This window comes from Chamaea fasciata, unplaced genomic scaffold, assembly GCF_029207755.1.
Source record: "Chamaea fasciata isolate MVZ Bird 193981 ecotype frontalis unplaced genomic scaffold, bChaFas1.0.hap1 SCAF_2, whole genome shotgun sequence".
Lineage (NCBI taxonomy): Eukaryota > Metazoa > Chordata > Aves > Passeriformes > Sylviidae > Chamaea > Chamaea fasciata.
Window position 1 is genome coordinate 108,388,308 of NW_027094087.1, and position 23,493 is coordinate 108,411,800.

The following is a 23,493-nucleotide window of genomic DNA, read 5'->3' on the forward strand; positions in this document are numbered from 1 at the left end:
TCCTGTGTCATCTCAAATAGTACTTCACAAGAGCAGCCCCTTCAATAACTTGAGAGAGGTCACTTGTAGGGCAAGGTCCTGGGGATGAGATTAATCTAAACAAACTTTGTAACTTTCAGGAACAGCTAAATCAGTGGATTTCATTACAGAGCAGACTTGGAAAGCACTGATTACAAAATCTTCTCTGTGCAGTGTCTCGGAGATTGTTGGGACATATTAACACCATGGAAATCTTTTCAGAATTCCTACTGTCCCTGTGCCTTTAAAGGACAACATTATTGAAAAATAAATAAACAGTATGGTTGAAGTTGGAAGTAATCTCTGAAGGTCATCTGGTCCAATCCCCTGCTCAAGCAGGGTCCTCTAGAGAGAGTTGTCCAGGACCATGTCCAGAAGTATTTTGAATATCTCCAAGGATGAAGATTCCACAGCCTTTTGTGGCTACCTATGCCATCAGCTTTTCAGGAAATAGAATTTACTATTCAGAGGGATCTTCCCAGTTTGTGCCCATCGCACTACTGAAAAACACCTGGCTCTGTCTTCTTTGCCTCCTCCCTTCAGGTGTTTGTATACATTAGCAATATTCCCCCTGAGCCTTCTGTTCCCTAGGCTGTGCTGTCCCAGCTCTCTCAGCTTTTCTTCTCATATGAAATACACTTCAGTCCCTCAGCCATCTTTGTGACCCTTTGTTAACATGGACATACCAACTGTGTCCAATGTTTCTCATACTGAGGACCCCAAATCCAGGCTCTTAAGGTTTGGTCTCACCGGTGTTGTATAAAGAGAAAGGATCACCGCTCTCCACCTCCCGGCAGTATTTGTCTGGTGCAGTCCAGGATACCATTCCCCACCCTTGCTGGAAAGGTGCACACACTGCTGGATCATGTTCAATTTGTTGTCCCCCAAGTCCTTTTCTGCCAAGCTGCTTCCCAGCTGGGAGTCCCCCATGACATCCTGGGGCATGGGGCTGTTCTTCCTCAGGTGCAGGACTTTGCATCTCTCCTTGCTGAACTTCATGGGGCTCCTGTCAGACCATTTTTCCCAGCCTGTCAAGATCTTTCTGGACAGCATCATGATGCACCAGCCACTCCTCACAGTTTTGTGTCAGCAGCAGACTTGCTGAAACCACACTTGGTCATTGAGACCTTTAACATTGGTGTCAAACAGGACTGGACACTAATGGACACCCTAGGGTACCACTGGTCACTGGCTTCCAACTGAACTTTGTGCTGGTGGTCACCACTCTCAGGCCTGGGCATTTGGATAGTTTTGAACCCATCCCAGGCTCTGCTCACCCAGCCCAGGCATCCACAGCTTAGCTGGGAGGATCTCATGGGAGACACTGTCAATGGACACAATGAAGTCCAGGCAGACAAAACCCACTGTCCTCCCCTCCTCTACCATAGAATCATAGAGGATGATCAAGCTGTTCAAGCATGACTTCCTCTTAGTGAAGCCATGCTGACTACTCCTGATGATTTTCTTGTCCTCAATCTCCCTAGAAATGGTTTCCAGGATTAGCTGCTTCATCACTTTCCCATGGATTGAGATGAGGCAGCACAGTCTGTGCTCTCTGTGTCCTTCTTACCCTTCTTTAACTTAGGGGTGACATTTTTTGCATTTCTCCCAGTTGTCCAGATCAATTGAAATTATCAAAACATTAATTTAGGATGCATTGTAATAGATCAGTTGATATTTAAGGTTTTCCAGCATCCTGTTTTGTTCTAATGACATTGCAACAGTACTGAATAATATTCCATTCCTTGGGATATAATTCATTGCCTCTTTAATGTTGTTCTAATGTGTATTTCTGAAACCCATATAATTTTACTACTTCTAAGATAAGTTGTGATGCTGTAAGTTTAATGCAGAACTAGAAGTAACTTCCATAGAGTAGTGGCAAAGTAAATCCAGTTCTGTGAGCCTAGAAGATTTATTTCTATCACTGGCTATTTTATTGGAAAATGTGACATATCTGCTATTACATTGGAAAATGTCACCTCTTCACAGCCAGAATCCCATACCCATTCTGCATAAAATCTTGTGTACTTTTTGAAAACAGAACTATTCACATGGTCATATATTACTTGTAAAATAAACATTCTCAGGCATGGCACAAAGGTGAATGCCCTGTTTTTGTTATAGCTTTGGTGTAAAATATTCTGATTGTCACTGTTGCTCTTAAAATATACAGCTGCAGTTATGTTTTAGTGAATAAATCATAAATAAATCCAACCATTTCACAGATGCTGAATGCAGCCAATATTTCACAGGGTAGAAATGAAGGGGAAGAAGTTCAGATAGGAAAGCTCAGCCTACCTTCTCTTGTTGTGCACTGGAATATACAAGATCTTTACAGCCTTGCTGGGGTTCAGTGCCACTGGCTTTAGTGGAATTACTCCCAGCTCACTCCTCCTACACAGTGGGGCGAGAGGAACATGTAGCCATGCTTGTAGTTGCTACACAGAGTCACAGAAATAATTACATCATAGCATATGAACTAATGTGGTGGGGATGGTATTACATGGCAAGGGTACAAGGTCTGTTTTCTGTTGGAGTGGCTAAATATTATTTAGTTTGGCCTCATTACAGAGGTCCCAAATGCACTCTTAATTTACTCTCCACTTAAAAGGGTAGCTTAAAAATCACTTTTAAAAACTGCCTATCAGTTTTTAGCTTCTGATTTAGGAATATTCTGTAATTGCTGCCTAGGAGAGTTCTTTGTTATCAGTCTAAATGGAGAAAGACTTCCTATTTTGTAAGTCCAGGCAGGCAATGGGGAAATTAATAAATGCAAATCCATATGTCTTGAAATTCTGAAAAAGATCCTTCCTTTGAGTCTGAGAAGATTACTGTGTGTGTCTCCTGGTGACAGCCCCAGAACTGTGAAGCCAACCTGTGAACTACAGGATTCATTTTGGCCCCCTTGCCCCATGGAGCAGGGACAGCCTGGGCTGAATATTTCACTCATGTCCTGTCTGAAAGAGTCTGCACTGGGGGGGGTGGGTCAATAATGTGCCACAGCTTGAAGTGTGAAACTGTGTATTTTGAAAACTAACAGTAGTGAGAAGTGTGGACACGAAGTAATAATCTATTCCGGATTTGCAGTATGAACATTTAGTAGTTTATTGAAGATATCACGATTCACGTAAATATTTAGCATGTGGCCTTGGATATAACCAGGTTGTGACAACAAAGAGGATTAGATCTCCCAGTTTAACACAGCACTCCAATGTTTATTTGCTGAATTGGTGCCTGCATACCTTCTAAATCATCTTTTTTTTTTTTTTTTTTTTTTTGCTTTCTATTGGTAGTCTGGATGAAAGAATCTGAAAAAGATTCTGCCTCTGCAACTATATACAAAGCTAGAGCACAGAGCTCCTGTATTTCCAGATGGAAAGTTTTGGATGGAAATATGTTCCCAGGCCCTGCACAGATGGCCAGTTCATGAGCAGAAAGCCCAACACATCAGGGCTCTGCTATGTACACAGACTCCAGGTGGCAGCTCTGACTGGGCTGTCTGACGTCTGGCAATTCTGAATAAATGTTGAGATTCCCATTTTTTTTTACCTGAGCATCATTTGTAGAAAACAGAACATGTCTATTGGAGCCTGCCTGGACTGTGAATCATCTACCAAAATGTATGAACTGAGAATCCTAAAACGCTGTATTGTGTGGAACTTGCAGGAACAAATCAGTGACATAATTCTATATGACTCCAAAAAAATCCACAATAATTTGGGAAGGAAAAGTTACTGCCAATGACAGTTCATCCTTGAGGCCTTGACTTAAAAATTTGCACTGAATAAACAGGCTGTAATGTGTCGTTTGCATACACTGTCCTCTAAATACAGTGTTTGTGTTTGTGTCTGTGCTGCAGTGGGGAGGTGAAAAAAGTAATAGTAGAATAAATGGTGCTTCATTCTTAAAAGTTTGCTGTGTCTGACTTGCAATATTGCAAGAGAGATATGGAGCAATCCTTAATGAAAAGAACAAGCAATTAAAAAGGGCCTGTTCAATAAAATGAGTGTACACTGGTTAGGGGAGCAGAAATTTGCCCTCCAGGTGGGACCTGGAGCATCATTACTTTTAATCTGATACTTAAGGAAATTGAGGCAGACCAAAAACAATGATTTGCCAGTATTTTGGTTTTATCTATTGTATTTTAAACTCCAGAGGCTGGCTGAACTGATGCAAAGCAGAAGACCTCACCTCAACCCTGCTGCCCACAGGAGATGGTTGTTAATAAGGGCTGCTCTGTGTAAGGAGCCCAGCTGTGGGGCCCAGACCTGCTGCTTGTACCTGTTGGTTATATTTGGGAAAGGTTTCAGTGTTCAGTCCTGGTTTAATCCTCTTTTAAAAAGCAGCTGCGAGACAAAGTTTTTAATCTGTGGCCGACCTGTACAACCACCGTGCTGAAGCTGCAGTGCTGAATCTGGCAGCAGTGCCATCTGATGGATACAGCCAGCCTGAGCAGCTTTTGACCTTATCTTCTAGGTTTTTTTCTTCCTTTTCCACTTCTTTTTTTTTTCTCTTTTTTAGTTTTTGTTTTTAACAGCACGGAATTCATCAGTATCTCCAAGACATCACAGTTTGGTAAAAAAAAGTGGGAGTCTCCACTCTTCTGTGCTGTATGCAGCCTTTCTCTTCCTGGCAATTTAAAGACGGGCTTCTTTCTAGATTTTTGTCACAATAAAAGACTCATGCCCCAACAGTGTTGTCTCAACAAGGCTGGTTTGCCCATACTAAGATTCTCTGGAAATTTCCCCCATCAGAAATGCTAGTGACAGGGCAGGATCTGCCTGTAGGAAATTTCTGTACTGGGAGGGAGTTGTTCTTATCGTACAGAAAGTGCCTTAAAGGGCTATGAACAGCCCAGTTCAAATACTACGCTTGGTACCTCCCCAGCTGTGTCCCGTGCTAGGCCTATGCTAAGCCATCTGTGAGAGTTCATAAAACAGTCCCATCCTCCCAATGTGTGGCCATGAAGGACTTTACACTCAGATTCGGTAGAAAGAGGCTTCAGACTTAAACCAGGCAAAGGCAGAGAGACTCAGATATTGGTGAAAAATATTTTCTTCCCTGTCTGTGTTGTGTGGTTGCTTGTGGTAATTTTCTACTCAGCAGAAAACCTGAGAGTTGCTCTTCACATGTAATTTGTCTTCATCCAAAACAATGTTCAGACGCCATTGAAGTTCCCCAAAGTGTTTTATATTATTAAATGAGGCTCAAGTCTTTCCATGGTTTCCCACTCAGGAATGGATTTTACTCTTCATACATAATCCATCCAGTTCTTTGGACCTCCTTGCAGATTCCTAACTATTGCAGGGTAGAGGGATGCTGGCAGTGCCTGAGACCTTTCCTTTTCTCACTCTCACATTATCATTTTCAAGGCACTTGGCCATTTGAGACCAAATTCAAGTTTGTATAAGGAGGCTTAGGGTTTTCTATCTGTGTGACTTTACATGAAAGACAATGTTGGTCCTTGCAAGGATGTGGAAATACACCAGGTGACTCGGATGGCCCTTCTAGGATGGAAAGTCCCATGAAGTAGAAATGCAGAATGATGAATGGATTATCTGGCTCTTAACAGGGAGCAGCAGTGATGTTTGTGGCAATGTGTAGCCTTGGAGCTGTAATGACTGTTCCTGTGATCACAGATCAGAACTCATGGCTAAGGATTTCAGGGAGGCATGCATTTGAGTGGGTTTATCCAAAGCACATTTATTTGAAATTTTGTGTGTCAAATGCTAATCATTTAAACTGTTGGATGTCCTGCTGAGTTCTACTTTTGTTTTTGTAAATGTATTTTATATCAAAAAGATTTTGGATCTTGGCTGTAAATATGAGGTTCTGGTGTTTAATTTCTTTTTTTTTTTTTTAATTTTTCCTCACTGAAGGATTTGCCCTCCTTGGAGGACATCCTTCCTTCCTTACAAGACAAGATATACATCTGGGCACTAATGAGAGTCTCACAGATACAGCAAGGTTAGTAAAATGTCATTTGTTTGATCACTGCATTTGGTAAGTGATTGGGCTGACACCTGTCTTGCAGAATTTTGGAAGCTGATATTTTATTTCTGGAAAATGTCAGAAAATAGTCCAAATTTCTTAAATATTTATAGATCAGCTCACAGAATCTGTATCTCAGTAAACCTTTATTCCATCCTCTCAAGCTATCCTACACTTCCCACACTGAGACTTATTTTGGCATATAGAGTGTTAATTAGGGTTACATTTACAAACAGAACAATTTTATGAACCTCAGTAGTCATGTAATTCCACTGAGGACAGCACATGTATTCTAACAAGACTCAAACCTTCTGGTTCTGCTGCCCTTGGAGCAAAATCAGAAAGCAAAGACATAATTTATGTTAGTCAGGCCAGCTGCTGGTGGGCCTTAACCTGTTCTACTAGTGTCCCTGCAGTGACAGGGTGGCACTGAAGGCCTCTCTGGTCTCCCTATTTCAGCAGCACAAAAGTGGACCAACACTTTGTAGCCTGTTTCAGATTTCCTGCACCCACTGTCAGGACTGCTGTGTAGGCTGGGCCGTGGCTCCTTCCACTTACTGGCATCCCTGGAAGATCTCAGTCATGCCCAGTCCCATGTCCACACAGGAATAGGTCACAGCCTGTCTCCATTGCTGTGGCAGGAACGACCTGAGCTCAGAGTTTTCTGCAGTGGGCTGCCTCTGATGTTGCAGTAAGCTGGCAGAACAGGAGGTCATGTTTTGCAGGTGTTCCTGCTGTTTTCCATAGCACTCCAGCTATTAAAGCTTCATCCAGCCTTAGCATCATCCTGCTTTCTAGGCAGCCCTTTTGCAGCCTGAGGTCGATTCAGTCAGGCCCAGCTGTTGGAAGGTTAGCAGTGTCTGAGTGGTCCTTTTTGTTCTGGTGAAAGATATGCAGTGTCAAGCTCATCAGGCTCAATTCAAAATGTGCAATCAGGCAGATGAGTTCCATTGCCTCTGCTGAATACCACAGTTCTCAGGCAGTGGAAGAGACTCTTTGAGAACTGTGTTGGTGTTCTCTGTGATGAAATCCAATGAAAATTTAAGAAAAAAGATCAAACATTTGAACACTTTAAATTTTCCTTTCTTGTTTTTTACTACTGAAATGGAAGACATATGGGTGTTGATAGTAGAAAGTAAAAATCTCAGTCCCTTGAGGTTTGAAAGTACTTAACTCTCACTCTCTGCTAGATACAGAACTCTGCCATAATCAAAGTGAGCTGCTGCAATAGAATCATAGAATGCTTTGGGTTGGAAAAGACTTTAAATATAATTTTGTGCCAACCCCCCTGTCAGGGACAGGGATACTTTTCACTATCCCAGGTTGTTCAGAGTCCCATCCAGCCTGGTCTTGAACAGTGCCAGGGATGGGGCATCCACAGCTTCTCTAGGCAACCTGTGCCAGGGCCTCACCACCCTCGCAGTAAAGAATTCCTTCCTAATATCCTATCTAAACCTGCTCTCTGTCAGCTTGAAGCCATTTCCCCTTGTCCTGTCACTCCAGGCTCTTGTAAATAGTCCCTCTCCATTATTTCTTGTAGGTTTTGTTCAGGTATTGGAAGGCTGCAATTAGGTCAGTCTGGAGCCTTCTTTTCCCCAGGCTGAATAAAGCCAGTTGTCTCAGCCTCTTTCCTTGTAGGTGAGGTGCTCCCTCCCCCACCTGCACTACTGCAAAGCTGGCTGTGAGCCCCAGCAGCCAAACCTTCAGGAAGGGGAAGGATGAAGTCAGGGCCCTTCCAAAGGGACAATGAGCTCTACCAACATTGTCCCACCAGCCATGCAGGACTGTCACCTGGAGCCTCTCTGCCATTCAGATGCCAACCCTACAGCAAATCTGACAAAAACCAGATATGCTTACTATAGGCCAGTTTTCATTTCTTCTTCTTCCCAAATGTGACAGTAAAGGGACATTCAATCTTTTGTTTACAGTTGCAGTGGTTTGAAAGCAAAACAAATGAGAGGCTCCAAGTCAGAGATACAATTTAATAGGAAAAAAAGGAAAGTAAAATAAAATAGATGCAATAATACAAAAGACCACTGACAGAGTCAGAATACAACCTGAGTGTAGTGATGGAAGCAGTCCAGATGAGGTGGTCTTCCTGAAGCAGTGATCCTGTAGAAAGGTCTGGTAGCTCAGGTCCTCTGGGAATCCAGTGGGTAAGCACCCCTCTGGTGTTCAGAGTCTCAGCTTATATCCAGGCTGGAATGCTTGGTTCCTCCCTCTGGGCGGAGCATCTCACAATGGGATGGTGAGTCACGTGATAAGGCCTGAAGGGCCCATTAACAGGAGGTAGTCCAGGAGGGGGTTATCTGTGAGCTGTGTAGCAAAGGTGCTGATGGGCCCATTAACAGAAGATAAGCCAGAGTGGAGGAGGCAGGGAGCACTGCCTCACCTGGTTTCAACAGTTCATGAAGATGGTGATAGAATATACTTCAACCCAGGACAACAGTATCCTGAATGGCCTTTCTTTGCACAAGCAAAAAAGGAAAAAGGCAGACTAGAAACTACAAGAAACGAGGCAATAAATAGAAGCAAGCAAATCTTCCACTGTTCCCCATTCTGTGGATAAAGTTCCTACAATAGTCACTTCCCAAGCAAACCTTGAGCCCCATTTTCTCTGTCACTGCTTCCTTTTCTAGGACAAGTCCCTATTTATGGCTCTTACCTGGGGATTTTGCTCCTCTGCTGGGTCACAACTCTCACCTGCTACAGTGGACAGGGAGTTTTCCCAAATTCTTATAGAGTCCCACGTGCTCTGCTCCACTCCTGCTCTCATTAGCAGAAATACTCCTGACTCCATAATCAAGGCTGAGCAATTTACCCAAAAGAACAATTGGAGTGTTAATTCCTTGGTGCTTCTTGTGGATGCAAGATGACATTCCAACCTCAATCAGTTAATGTAACAACAAAAAAGAATGCCTCTAGTAGACCCAGAGGGTATTTCAAATATTTACAGCCATGTGTCTGGGGCTCTGAAGGCCTTTGAAGTACTTGAGATTGAGACTTAAAGTGAAAGAGGCACAGATCCATAAAAGTCACAGTTTTTATTAGAACTGCTGCAGGTAAGAGTTGAAAGCATCGCTGCTGTGAACATATTTTTAGTGACTTATTACTTGCTCATAAATCAGTTCCTCCATGCTTCACAAGCCATTTACATTTACGCTGACACAGTGGCAAAAAGTTACCACCCATTAAGGAGCTCAAAGCCTTTCAGTGCTGTTTAACATGTCTGATATATTACCTGAAATGAAATATACGTACTATGCCTGCATTTCCCACTGCAGAGCAGTTCCACTGGGCATCACTAAAGCTCAGTGGCCATCAGGTTCAGTGGCAGCCCTGAAGGACTCATAGGGTGATTTTACCAGTCCACTGGAATTATTAGGGCATTAATCTCTGTATTTATGGGGAACAGGTTTACTTTGCTGAAAACACATCCACTGTCTGTCCCTGTGAGACTATAAGTGAACGTGAAGTAGTCTTGTCAGAAGTTTAAAGTTTTGCATGGCTATAAACTTTCAAAACAAAAGCAAAACTAACTTGCATAGCAGTATTCTATACAAAATATATGCAAATGCCCCATTTTCAGATTCAGAGGTCTGCCATACCAAAAAGGCATACTCTGCGTTTCATTTTGGATTCCTCAGAGGATACAGTTAAGGAAAAAATGGAGATTTTCTCTGTAGAAATAAAAATTACTTTGAAAAGAGAGATATGCAGCATTCCACTGTACTCAGTGTTCCAATATAACATATTTCCAGTCTCTGGGATTTTGAAGTTCATAGTCTCACTGCTTTGCCAAAGAATGAAAAGAGAGAAAGACCTAGTGGTTGATAAAATAAGAACCTTAAATGTAGTCACCTAATGAACCTGCGCGTACAGCCCTCAGCTTCGATAAGACTCATATATATTCTGGACCATTTTTTCCTGTGTAATTCCAGCCTCACATGGTTTCCTTTAAAGTGATTTAATTATTGGAGACCTAATAATTCCCCTGTAATCAGAGACCTCCAGGTGAGGGTTGTTCATTTGTGTTTTTCCCCCCAAAGTCTCATTTTATTTTGATTTCACAAAGAATAAAGCCAGTTTACAGCTGATTTTCCTACTGTAAAATATGACATCTAGAAATGCTGGCAGAAGGACTGTCTGATGTCCTGCTGGTAGGTGTCTAATAAGTCTGATATCTCCCTTCAACAGACTAAAGATGAAAGTTCAGCAGTTTTCACTAGTTGGTGATTATGACTGAATTTTCCCTAATGGCATACCCTATGAAGCAACCATCTCCTTTAATTTCTTGATCAGCTGTGTCAAATAGAAATCAGCTGTCCTGACATCCTAAAGAGGGAAAAAAAAACTACAAGGAAAATTAGCAATTTCCCAGCGTAATTGCCCCTTTCCCTTGACTGATGGGGTCTGGCTGTGTCTTGTTTAGGGTTGTCTGCCAGTGAGATGGGTAACAAAAGGAAGCATGCATTGCATCCCTGATGACCAGTTCAGAACAGAACAGGTTTCCCCCAGAGAAAGGAAATGGTGAGCTAAGAAGAAATAATAGCACCAACAGCAACTGTTCCAGTACTTTGTAATCAGTAAATACCTTGTTCAGTTCCTCCTTTTCATTTGTAGCTGCTATTGACAGTCTTTTCTTCGGAGAGAGCTCTACAGGCAATCTTGTAACATTTTACAAGAGCTTTGCTTGTGTGAGGAATGTCTGGTGTCAGTAGAAAATGCTTGTTACTGGCTTCATCAGGAGACCTTGCTGATGATGGTATTAACAGCCTTATTTCCACAAAAGGACGTGCAAGAATTTGTCATGGCTAATCAGGAAGGCAGATACTGCAAGGATTTTTTTTCTTACATATTTCTAATTCAGTCCTCCCTTGTTTTGTTTTAATTTCCTATTTCAGATAACAAGAAAACACACAAAATGCTACTTCAAAGTCAGGCTTCAGGGCCTGATTAAAACGCAGAAATGCAGAGAAATTAAGAGCTCCAATCCATATTTAATTTATCTAAAAAATTCAGAGTATACTATGCTAATCCACAATGCTAATCTTTGTGTCTTTCACACTCCAGCAAATGAGGTTAATGCCAGAGTGGTGCAGGGGGTCCTGCAACCCCTTCCCTTGTACTGAGCTTGAAATTTGGGCATTACTTGAATGCTGATACCATGTGAGTTAATACATAGGTGTGTAGGTAGGAGAAAGCAGGACAACAACCCCAGCGTGTTCTGTTTCTGTGTTTATTAAGATCAGTAAACAATTGTTGTAATCCAAGACAGATCTGTATTGCTGACCCTCACAAAGTCAGGCTGCCTTACAGGGTCTGTAATATTCAGTCAATGCTGCATTTATTCTTTGTTAAAACTGAAAAAAAATCATATACCCTATCTCCTCTGAGGTTATCAAATTCTTCAAATGTTACAGTATCACACAATCTCTTATCTTAGTTCAGAGAGCTTAACATGTATCGATCCTCCATCTACAATTAGATGCTAAAGAGAAAAGACTATAAAATAGAGCAGCAGTTTTCATTTACTTGCTTTAGTAGTGTTAGGAAGTGAAACTTCTTACTTATTAGCAGCTTCTTAAATGACTACATTTGAGTCTGTTCTGCAGGCGTGATGAATTATTCAGATAGCTGAAAAATATTGATTCATTACCATTTCTCATTAATATTTATGTGTTGCACGGTGAAGAGTGCAATAGGGGTATATTTATTATGTTTGACTTGAGTATTTTCTGCCATCTCTAGGGTGCTGTCCAGCATGACAAATGCAATCTTGGCTCGAGTTTATGACCACAATGATCTGGACCTAATGGCGAAAGAAGCCACGATCCCAATAATCAATGGATTGTCCGATTTATACCATCCTCTTCAGATTTTAGCTGATTACCTAACTCTTCAGGTAAAAATAGAAGCTTTTTTTTTTTTTTTTCTAATTCTTAGTAAGTATTTGGGGAAGTCAGCTTCAAAACCATTTATCCCTAGCTTTTTCAAAGTAGTAATTACATGGCACTTGTTGTTTAAAGAGATCTTCATCCAGCAATATAATTAAGGACCTGTTTAATTTAAAACAATTGCGTAGTTCTATCAGCTGTAGTGGGACTGAAGTTAAGCATAAAATTAAGTACTTCACTGGAATTAGTCTGCAATTCAAAGAATGTACAGAGGGCTGTACATATTAAGACAAAGATGAGAATCTGGCTCAGGCAAAGCCAGCAGAAGTTTTTCCTCTGACTTGAAAACACTCAGTAGTTTGCTCTTGATTCCTCCCTAATCTATGGGCAGCTTAAAAGGAATCACTATTTATTTATTAGGAAACTGGTTGAACAAATTTGTTTAGAAAAGCCAGCTAATGTTACTAGTACAAACACTTAGTGTTCAGGCACTTTAACCAGTTTAAACTTTGCTCACATCAAAGAACAGTTAAAAGAGATCATATTTTTTATTTTTATCTAATGTAATAGCGGATCTGACAGCAAGATAACATTTTACACACAGAATACCAGCTGTTTATCTGTGAACAGAAGGACTATGTGGTTTTACAATCAGTTGAGGATCTGGCTTGTAAAAAAGACTATTAGACTGAAGGGCTGGTTGACAACTATGATGAACTCTGCTGACCTTGTTTACTTTCTGAATGAATAAAAACCACACTGCTTGAAAACGGTAGGGCAGAATAATTTCCTGATTCATTCAGCTAAGTTTCTCAGCTGTTGGGGACTTTGCTATGGGACATACAGTGTGTGGGAAAGAGCTAGTGAGGGTAATACTAAATTATTCATGCTTTAAACCTTAAATACTGAAAGACTCATGTATTTGGTGAAAATCACTTTTTTATTTAAAGTATTTTTTGTTAATTTTTTATATTCACAGTGAAGAGACCAGCAAAAACTGGTGGACTTGAGACTAAAATGCTTAAAGACCTCAGAATAAGGGAGACTTGTGAGATCACATTGAACCAGCCTCAATGTTCAAATTGCATAAGACAGTAAGCTGTAATGAGAGTGTCATTATTTCATTGTAAACACTGTGTGCAAATATTAGTCAGGAGAACCTTCTGGTTATGTTTTGTGGGGTGTTCTGTCTTGCAAACACCTTATTAATTAGCATTTTATCACTTGTGAGTAACACTCTTCAGGAACAATCTCTAGTGACTCACAGCCCACGCAACCACGGATATCTCTGCCCCTGAACATGGTTTTATCTAGGCCACTGTGACCCAGGTTCACAGTGCTGCTGCCCTCTACTTCACCTGCAGTTAGTGAAGAGAGACCCCTGAGCATCTCAGTCACCTTCTGCAGATGCATCTTTCTCCACTGATCTTAGGGGGAAGCGTGTGGAAAACAGCAGGATGAGAACATGCCCTGTTGACCACCCCCTGCTGCTCCTCCACTGCATCCTCCTGCAGGGCAGCCGTAGTAGAAGCTTTGGGTGAACATGAGCCCACAGGCTGCATTTTTCCCTGGTTTGAATACCAAGGCCAGCTCCAACAGCTGTGGGTGCCCTTGCTGTACCAAACACCAGGGAAGATGTCTTTGGTGATGAAGAAACAGGTCCATAGCAGTTGGTGCTCAAACAGAAGATGTATTTCACATGGAGAGGTGTCATGACAAAGTGAGCACGTACAGAGATCACAAGGAATGGCTCAGCTTTTAAACAGATCTGGAAGTTTTTTTAAATTTGCAGCACTTTGACATTTAGCCCAATAAGCAGAGCACTATTTCCTCCATCTGCCCATCTCTCCCTGACTCTTTTCAGCATGTTCTTTAGCCGAAACTTTGTCAGAAGATCTTTATAGGGCAGCTGGGTGGCCACCCTGCTATGCCAAGGGCATGTTACACTGCTGGTTGCTGACTCACTTTCCATTCCTGCTTTCTTATCCAGGAGAGAGTGGCAGGCAGGGGAGAGCTCTCAGCAGCTCCCTGTGGGTGATGGCACTGCCTGAACTCTCCCTTTCTGACCTGTTCCTCTGCCCCCTTTTTTCCCTCTTTGCACTGTACAGTGACTTGGAGAAGACTGGAGTGGCAGCTAATGAAACAACATTTTCATATAATGAACTTTACCAGGCCACAGAAGTGAGACTAACTCTTGAAGAGGTGTGAGTCACAGGGTCTAGTTGCTACTTACCCCAATCAAGCTTCTTGTGGGATTTTCAGCAAGATGTCATCCAAGTACTGCCTGCGAAAAGATTAATAATGGGATGTGGAATGGTACCACTGATTCTTTAAATGAGTTGAAAGTCCATATATAACATTTAGACTGTTTCTGTGCAATGCAAAGGCAATTTCTTTGATTTATACATATATGCAAGTGACAATAGTGCCACAGACTGCTAGGCTAATATTTAAATGTAACTACAGATTTTGTGCAGCCTATTACTCTTTAAAAAATGTCTCTTCCCTATGCCCATAAATATTTTCCTGCTTGGATCTGTTCCTCCCTGCTGTCAGTACATACCCATAATATACCTTTTTTTTTTTTTTTTCCCTTCTCTGTTTTCCAGTGGAGCTCTACATGTACTCTGACCCTCTTCATGCTTAGCACATTTTTCTGCTTCCATTTTATATATCCTATTAATTTTGTTGTGTGCCTTCTTGAACCCTCCTCAAGTACTTTCTCTTTGGTCTGAAACTACACAATTGCATGGTTTGTTGTGAAAAAATATTTTCTTGCTTATAGCTTCTGATTCCCTTTTCCCCTTCCCAGGTGCATTTTAATATTGTTATTTTAGTATAGTCCATTGCATCCCCCAAACAATGCAGCTGGTTTAATTTTCAGGGCTGTCAATTCTCATTCTGTATTCAAGGCAAATTCTCATCCTGGAAATGTTCAAGGTGCTCTTTTCAGATCATGCAGGGTGCTCCTGTTACGAATATTGGGGTGAGATTCCTCAGGTTCAGCATCTTCCTGCCCAGTGCCTTCTTCCTGAGCAACCTGTATCCCCTCACACATTTGAAGTCTAAGCTAGCTCTGTCCTTTAATATTGTGCTCAGGGTTAATGCCTTCTATTATGCCAAGATAAATGTTTTTCTAAGCATATATATTCACACTACCTTCCCTCTTAAAGGCTGTGTTGAATTGAGTGTGCTTGAGTCATAACCCACTCAAAATGGTTGCAAACATGTAAAGAACCCTATTTTGAGGATTTGAGGATTTGGTCTTTAAAGACTATGAGTTTGTGAGCACCCACTGAGCCCCTTTACTCCCCTGCTTGTGCTGAAACAGCCACGTGCTGAGTTCCCCCGGTGCCTCTCAGTGTCCAGGGCAGGAGCTGTGGCTCAGCTTCTGCTCTGCTCAGCGTGGCTGGAGGGCAGCATCACACAATTTGTATTCCAGAGACAGCCCGGGTATTGACATTGATTCAATTGAAATTAATGTCACTGCCCAAATCAGCTCACTTGTAGCTGGCTGCAGGATGGCCAGGCTGGTAATTAGAGTGGATCCATATGCCACTAGCTTTTATGTCACTGGTCGGGGGGGAATTTTCTTTTTTAGAAAGCAACGGTTGGCATAAGAAATGCATTGGTGATTTCTTTTTAAACAGCATAACAAATAATGTTGACCAGCTTTAAAAGGGCTGCAATATATTCTCAAATTCTCCTTGCTGTGTGACCCCACAACCTCAAATTTTTACAATTTTCAAATCCATCACCATCATCATCTTTATTATTCTAACAATTAAAAAATCCCAACTAAGATCTGTCCTCATCCTCTAGAATATACTGTATCAATAACCATGACAAAAACCAGCATGGGAGTAAGAAAGATAACTGGCCCAGCATCTGCCTTAAGTCCAGTTTGAGAGCCAGAAGATCCAAGTTGGCCCAGTTTCTCATTTACTGGATTGCACTGTCTCCCACAGGGCTAAAGCTTTGATTGGTCCCTGGCATTCCATTTTAAAATTTGACAGATTATTGATTCATTATTCAAAAGCTTGTTTTAATTGAGGGCTGTTATGACAGTTGTGGTCAAACATTTCAGAATTAATCTATAATGGTGTCAGAGTTTCAGTCTCACTGGAAGCAAGTCCAGGCAGAGGCAGACACCAATGTCCCTAATTAGTTAACCCAGTCTTCTCCACACATACAGCAGGGTCAAATCACTGAGCATTCTTATTTTTTCCCAGGGTTGCCTACACTGCAGCCATGGATAAGAGCAGAATGAAATGTTGCAAAAGCGAGGGTGTAAAATGAGGATGAGAGAATAATTGAATGTAAAATTGGTATTACTTATTTAGCTGGGATTTTTCAATATTATTCTCTTGCCTGAGAATAACACAGGCAAGTTTTATGACACTACAGCAGCAATTACTAGTTTGTCAAAAAGGCTTCATAAGGAAGAAGGGCTCTAGACTTTCTAAATAAGTTTTTGTTTGGTTTGTTGGTTGGTTTTTTTGTGTGTGTGTGACTTTACTAGGAGTCATGTTCCAAATGTAGAGTGAAACTGCAGAACACTCATGCAGGAGTAAAGCCTACATCAATATAGCATAATTTGTAGAAACTGGGGAGGGATGCAAAGGTGAAATATCTTCAGAGGTTCTGGTGATCAGCAGGTGTTGTAAAGGCTCTCATTTAATTTAGAGTGTTACTACTAAAACATTTTAGCAGGATTTCACCTGTGTGATTGCATAAGCACACACTATAAAAGAGGGAGTGGGCATGAGGGGAAGTGTGTCTCATTTGCTGCAGCTTTTGTATTACCTCCAAGCTTTCTGATTCTGACCAACAGCCACCTCCTCTTTGCTGGAAGCTGAGGGTGTGTGTTTGTTTATAAGCAGTACAGTCACAGTCACAGTGATCTGGCTTTAGATGAAGAGTTTGAATTACAGCAGCAGTGCACCAGTGGCAGCATAAACCCAAGCACAGGATACAAAACAGGCTCCACTAGCACACACACAGCTTGATTCTGCCTTGCTATGACTCCTTCCATTAGCAAAACATCTTCATTAAAATCAGTTCAGCTATGTCCACTTTCTACAGTAGTCACTGCAGATGTGGTTTGCAATTTGCAGGGTGTATCAGGGATCATTATACAGACATGTCCTGCACTCCATATTTTATCTCTAACAGCTAGTGGCTTAGGAAAACAGAGGAAAGCACTTAGTATGCACTGTGCTTCTTTTAATGCGGAGTAGCAGCTGGCAATAAGGTGAAGTTGTTTAACATAGCAGTGTATTTGTGACTGTAGTCAATGCTTTGAGTATTAAGGCTGAGATGTCTATTTTTAAACAGTGAGATTAAAAGAACTCAGGACTGTCTTGCTTCTGGCTGTGGGTTCTGGTCTCAGCTATCACTAAGCCCTAAACGGAAACACCACCTTAAATAAATGCTTCAGTTTGGCCTTCTCCTAGGAGCACCATTGCTAGGAGATGTGGAAGGACTTTGAAAGATCCTGCAGAGTGATTTTACTGAAATAACTTCCTTGTCCACAAAGTCCTGATTTGTTCTCCTGTAAATGCCCTTGCATCCAACCTCTGCCAATGAGCCTGCTGTTAACAAAATTCAGCTGAAAAGGTGATATTTTTGCAATACCATAGCCCTTAAACCTGAACAGTCAAGAACTCTATCATGTTTAGATCTTTACAGCACTTTAATGTCATTCAGTATTTCAAGTACTACTATTTTTGACTCAAAATTGTGATCACTGGAAGAAATGTTAATAACTTTGTTCTGGAACAACTTCACAAACTATTTGTTTAGGAGAAGTTGCTGCCAGGAGAGGAGGGGGTAGTCCCAGCCCTTTTCCTGTTCAGTTTTTGGCATCTTTTCTGCAACTGCCTGCAAGGTTGCCACTTAATACAATGTGGATACTTATCCTCTCTGACAAGCATTGAATCATGTCACACAAAGTGTTGAAACACTGTCTGGCTTCCAGCTACTACAATGCAATTGTAGCGTGGCCCAGATTTGAACTAAGAATAAAAGGCTCTCCAGAAATTGTTTCAAGAGGTAGAGTTTTACAGAGCAGGCTTATAGGAGAATTTGGTTACGTCTTTGTAAAAATTTTGGTGTCAGCTGAAGTGCCTATAAACATGCATATTTAAACAAGGCTCATTAAGGAGCCTCTAATTGTCCTGCTCTGGAAATATGTAACCCCAGTTCCTCTTGTTCCTCCTTAGGGCTTGTGTGCTGGGCCGGAGGGACAGAGTAGCTGCACATGGCCAGGCTGTAAGTGCCATCAGGCAAAGGCACAGTTAACTCTGTAGTGCTCTTTCAAGTTTGGGTAATCCACATTTAAAAAAATGCACTCTTTGGCTGAACAATGGAGAACAAATGCTGCAGGCCATGAGTGGCACAGCTGCTTTCAGAGTGCTGCTCTTTGCTGTCCTGTGCAGCTGTGGGGGGAAGATGCACTCACAAGACATGGTCACTGCCATGGCCACAGGGAACAGCATGTAGAGGCAACCAAGACAGAGAAAACCTCAAAAGGGATGTCTTCACAATTTGGGGGAAAGCTGGAAGGAGTTATATTCCAGACATTAGGACTGTCTCTAAATTTATAATTTTTAACATTCACTGATGTTTATGAGGTCCAAAGAACAGCTGTACATCAGTGTTGCTAAAATCACTTTGTGTCTGGTGCTGAATCTCTCAGCCTGAGCCTCAACACGTGGCACAGGTGCCAATGTGTCCTTCTCCTGGGGAAGGAGGAGCACTTGGGCCTTCTTGGGTGACACAGGGGGCTTTTTCTCTCTGACCATCCTGTAGGAGCAGTAATTCCAGGTAGCATTTGAAGGCAGCCAGCTGCCTTTGCACAGACCCTTTTGATCATTCCCTCCTGTCCATCAGCTGCCCAGCTCCTCTGGAATGTAACCCAGAGCTTGTGATTGCTTTGGCAGGAGCACTTTGGAGGGCTGAAGGGGCTCACCATCGCCTGGATCGGGGATGGCAACAACGTCCTGCAATCCTTCATGACCAGCGCTGCAAAGCTTGGAATGCACCTGCGGATTGCCACTCCCAGGGTAAGGAAAACCAAACCCGTGGAGAAAGGAAGGCAAACTTCACCCAGGCTTGTCTCAAACACCCAGGCATTGGTCAAAGGCCCCAGCTGGGGTTGCCTGCATGTATCTTCAGTGCCTGTTTTCAGCACCAGGGTACAAAATCCCCATCCAGTTATTTGGATGCAAAGTAGGAGTGATTCTACTGAGTCCAACATCAGAAATGGGAATACATGACAGGAATATAAATCATGGAGGATCACAGTTCAATTTGATAAAGCCTTACAAAGTCATCCAATGCACTCTCCCCATCAAAAAAAGACAAACAAAAAAACTGAGTCGGTTTCAGCTGGGTGGAAGTGTTGCATCTCATTTTGTTTAAATTGGTGGCATAGCATTTTAGAATGTTGCATTGTAATAAAGTATAAAATATTTTCAAAAAGCAGTTTAGGACAAAAAAATTATGTTGTATATGCATTTAATTCTGTAACTGTCAAAATACATTTTTCTTACGTTTTTAGAACACTTTCTGCCACTTTATCTCCAAAATAAACTTTCAACAAAATCAACATTGTTTTCTCAAGTTTTACAGTTCTGAAAGATGTTCTTCTTCCATGGCCAATGGTTCAATAAATATTTTTCTAACCATTCTTATTAATTAGTGAAGATCTTATACATATTCCATGATATCTTATCTATCATCTCTTTTGTCAGGGCTTTGAACCAGACCTCAGGATAACTAAAATAACTGAACAGAACTCCAAAGAGGTAGGAGCATAAGAAACAGCCTAGAATAGAGTTTATTTTCATTATAAATGAAGTTGAAGTTCCTTGTCTTAGTGATCTTCCTTATTTTACTCACATTAGTATGGCACCAAGCTACTTCTCACAACAGACCCTTTGGAAGCTGCAGACAGTGCCAATGTCTTAGTTACAGACACATGGATAAGCATGGGACAAGAAGAGGAGAAGAAGGAAAGACTAAAGGCCTTTCAAGGTTATCAGATTACAATGCAGGTAAGAACTGTTTTATTTATGTTTTTACAGTTTGCATTTATAAGACTCAGCATCAATGAGTTTGGGGGGTGTTGAGTGAGGCCATGGAAAAGCCACATGCAAAGCTCCCTCCAGCTTAAAAAACTCCCAGAGATAACAAAGTTTGAGTTATGTCATACACTCCACATGGCTTGGCCTCTTTCAGAGCTTCCCAATGAGAACCAGCTCCAGAACATGTGCAGCAGAGGGGTTTTCACTCCCCTTCTAAAGAGAAGTTGGAGTGACTTTTTGACTTTTGTGAAGTCAGCATTGAACTCTTACAGACTTGCATGGAGGTATTCCCATCTTATTCACAGATGAGGAATTCTTTTGAAGTCTGTGGAATTCTTCTGAGTTCATCATCCAAGTAACCAGAGTGGGAGTTAATATAAAATTTGTTAACCCTTTTACTTGTTAAGGATGTTACTAATGTCCTCACATATGTCTTTATTTTATATGCTTTTTAATCTACAGACTGCAAAATCTGCTGCTTCCAATTGGACTTTTTTACACTGTTTACCCAGAAAACCTGAAGAAGTTGATGATGAAGTGTTTTATTCTCCACGGTCATTGGTTTTCCAGGAGGCTGAAAATAGAAAATGGACAATTATGGTAAGGAAAAAACAAAAAAGAAGATAACAGTACTTGGAGGTTAGGGTCAATTCTGTTCTGCCTTACATAACAGGCTTGAATTCAACCTGGTTCCAAATAAATAGTGAATGTTAAAACATATGTTTCAAATTTACCCCAGAACCCATCACAATTTTGACTATAGACAACACTGTAGTACAAATGCTTCTGAGCACAAATGTGATCTATTTTGGTGATGATCTGCTGTTGCTTGACCCAGGTTTTATCACTAAGTGAAAACTACAATATAAACTGCCATTTTTTGGTAATTAAATCACTGGATTTACTCTAATGATTAACTCAACTTCTCAATTAAAACATGTTAAACACTGAGGTCCCAGGGTCTGGTCTTAAAAACTGCAGCTTCCCAAACACTTAAAACCAGTTATTTTCTCTTAGGAAAAGCTGCTGCTGTCACCAATGGGAACTTTCCCTGAGAAAATGCTGGAAGAGCAAAGATTTGAAAGATCCTGAAAAGTTATGGTGTGGGTAACACTGTGCAATCCATGAGAACCATGAGAGGACACTTGGAATTTAACATGAACCATAACTCCTCTCTCAGCATTCCTAGAATTTCAGAAAATTACTGCCAGATTTCAGTAGCCTATTATTTATTTTTGGCTTTAGATCCACCAAGTTGACAAAAGCTAGTGAAAACTTTCAGAGGCAAAACGAAAAACAGAGATGGCATTGTCATAGTTCTGAGATGAAGTCTAGATGGGCTCCAAATGAATAAATAAGGGAGTGTTGTGTTTGCTGAAACCTCAGACATTGGGCCCAGTCAAGATTACTAAAAAAAAAAAGTGTTAAATTCATACTTTTGCCCTTCAAATTCAACAAAATGTTCAGATTTTTTATTTTAATTTTGCCATGTTTCTAATTGCCCTAAATATTATATTTTAAAAAAGAAAAGAAGCCCTTTACTTTGGGTTCCAGATGCACATTTTTGGGGGTGCTGGGGGCAAAGTAAAATGTCATATTTGTATTTTATCAACCTATAAAAATAATGAATGTATGGGTCTTGTTTATATAGTATTTTCTACCCCTTCCAGCACAGAGAGCAAACTGAAGAATAGATTATTTGCTCAGCTGTAGATCCAAGCAGGGCTGAGTGCAGCCACAAACACACAGCACTGAGGGGCTGCACAGCTGCAATTCAGCCACCTCTGTGTGCCTGGGTGACCCTGTCGCACTGGGCAGGGATGAGGGGAAAGGAAGGACAGGCAGCAAGGTCACAGCCCCTGGAGAACCCTCACAAACCCAGTGCTGGGCCGAAATAACAATGTGCAGTCAGACCTTGCTGTGTAATCACAGCAGTGTGAACCACATAAAGCCTTACAAGGCCTTTGCTGTGGGCACAGGTGTGGGAGGGACAGCAGAGCTGCTGCAACACCACATTTTATTTAGCTGACAGTCCCATCACTCCCATTTCACAGCTGTGCCTAAGACTGGGCAGGCAGGGCAGGAGGGGTGGATGGCACACTCTGAACCTCAGGGGTTCAGAGATTTTCTGTGTTTCACTACAGGAAGTATAGGTAAACTGGGATAAATTTCAGAGTCCATATTCTACGTGGCTCACACTCATGCTAATGGAAACTGCTGAAACCCACAAGCCAGCCCATGTGATGTCTGGGTACCTACAGCATCTCCTAGAAGTAGCTGAGAATACATCACAACATGCCAAAAAGGCCTCAGCATTTGATCTAAATGCTTGTGTGAATTGCTCCTAAGCTGTCCATTAATATATTTTGTCCACACTGAGAAAATCTATCAGCTACAATACAGAACATCCTAACTGGTTTTCAGCTCTTGCCTGATTCATCATCAGAAATTCTAGCTAATAAATCTAACTGTGCCGTTTTTATCAGAATAATAACTTTCAACACAAGGCTTCAGAGCTGGAAAATATTTCCCCCTTATTTATTTTTATGGAGTATCTGTTTCCAATGTGATTGGATTTTTTCCTTCTCTTTCTCCTCTAGGCTGTCATGGTTTCCCTGCTGACAGATTACTCACCACAGCTACGAAAACCCACATTTTGATGCTTGGATTCCTGCCAGGAGAAAAATATTCCCCATCAGCAGAATATTCTGGTCCACAAACACATAGATCTTCTTCAGAAAGGACCAAGGCAATGAGTGATTTTTTTAATAAAACCACATAGTTAGCTGTATAATATTGCATTACACTCATGAAAAGGTTCAAGACAATAAACACCACTGCAGAAGCTGCTTTTCATCTGGATGGTCCAAGCTGGCCCTCCTTTTTAGGGATCAGCATCATGGAAGACATTCCAAGGTTGTACCTTAATGGTTGGATCTAGCAGCAGCATAGGATCTAGGCAGGGTATAGTCTACATGCAGGTGTGGTGGGGCTTGCACTGTGTGATATTGATGCCTAAAGAGTTTTAGCTTTCTCATATATTTGTAGCTTTTTAGATTTTTAGTATATAGTTGTATCATTTCTAGTGCTTTTCCCGCCCTCTTTCACGTTTTAGAACAATAAGCTAACCCTTTCTAACACATCCTTGAAATTCTGCTTAGTCTTATTCTCAAGAAGGGAATTTCTAACAAGGACACCTTGTTTTCCACCACAATTTGAGAGCCATAAAAACATATAGGACAAACAACCCCCTGGACCAGCTCCAAAGGGGCAGACCCAAGGGTGTGTTACTGGGGCAACTGATCTCTGCTTGGATGTACCTGCCAGATATACTAATAAATTAACTTTATAAAAATTGTAGAAATCCTGTATCACACGTGTGCAGAGCCATATTTGTGCACCTGAAAGCTTTCAATAAAGAATTGATTTTATCTTGCCACTCTTAATATTGTTTGGAAAGTTTTGTCTTTTGATTCCAGGCAGCAATATGACAC

The 23,493-nt window shown here is 41.4% G+C and overlaps 1 protein-coding gene across 1 annotated transcript in view; it reads left to right on the top strand.

The window, feature by feature from the left end:
* OTC (ornithine transcarbamylase) overlaps window positions 1–23,067 on the top strand; it is a 29,320-nt gene extending 6,253 nt beyond the window's left edge. The window contains exons 4-10 of the mRNA XM_066177522.1: window positions 5,901–5,988; window positions 11,764–11,917; window positions 18,854–18,976; window positions 19,667–19,720; window positions 19,820–19,969; window positions 20,462–20,599; window positions 22,600–23,067. Of these exons, the coding sequence (XP_066033619.1) occupies window positions 5,901–5,988; window positions 11,764–11,917; window positions 18,854–18,976; window positions 19,667–19,720; window positions 19,820–19,969; window positions 20,462–20,599; window positions 22,600–22,659 (767 nt within the window). The 3' untranslated portion in view covers window positions 22,660–23,067. The remainder of the gene's footprint in view (window positions 1–5,900; window positions 5,989–11,763; window positions 11,918–18,853; window positions 18,977–19,666; window positions 19,721–19,819; window positions 19,970–20,461; window positions 20,600–22,599) is intronic.
* Window positions 23,068–23,493: the final 426 nt, after the last annotated feature.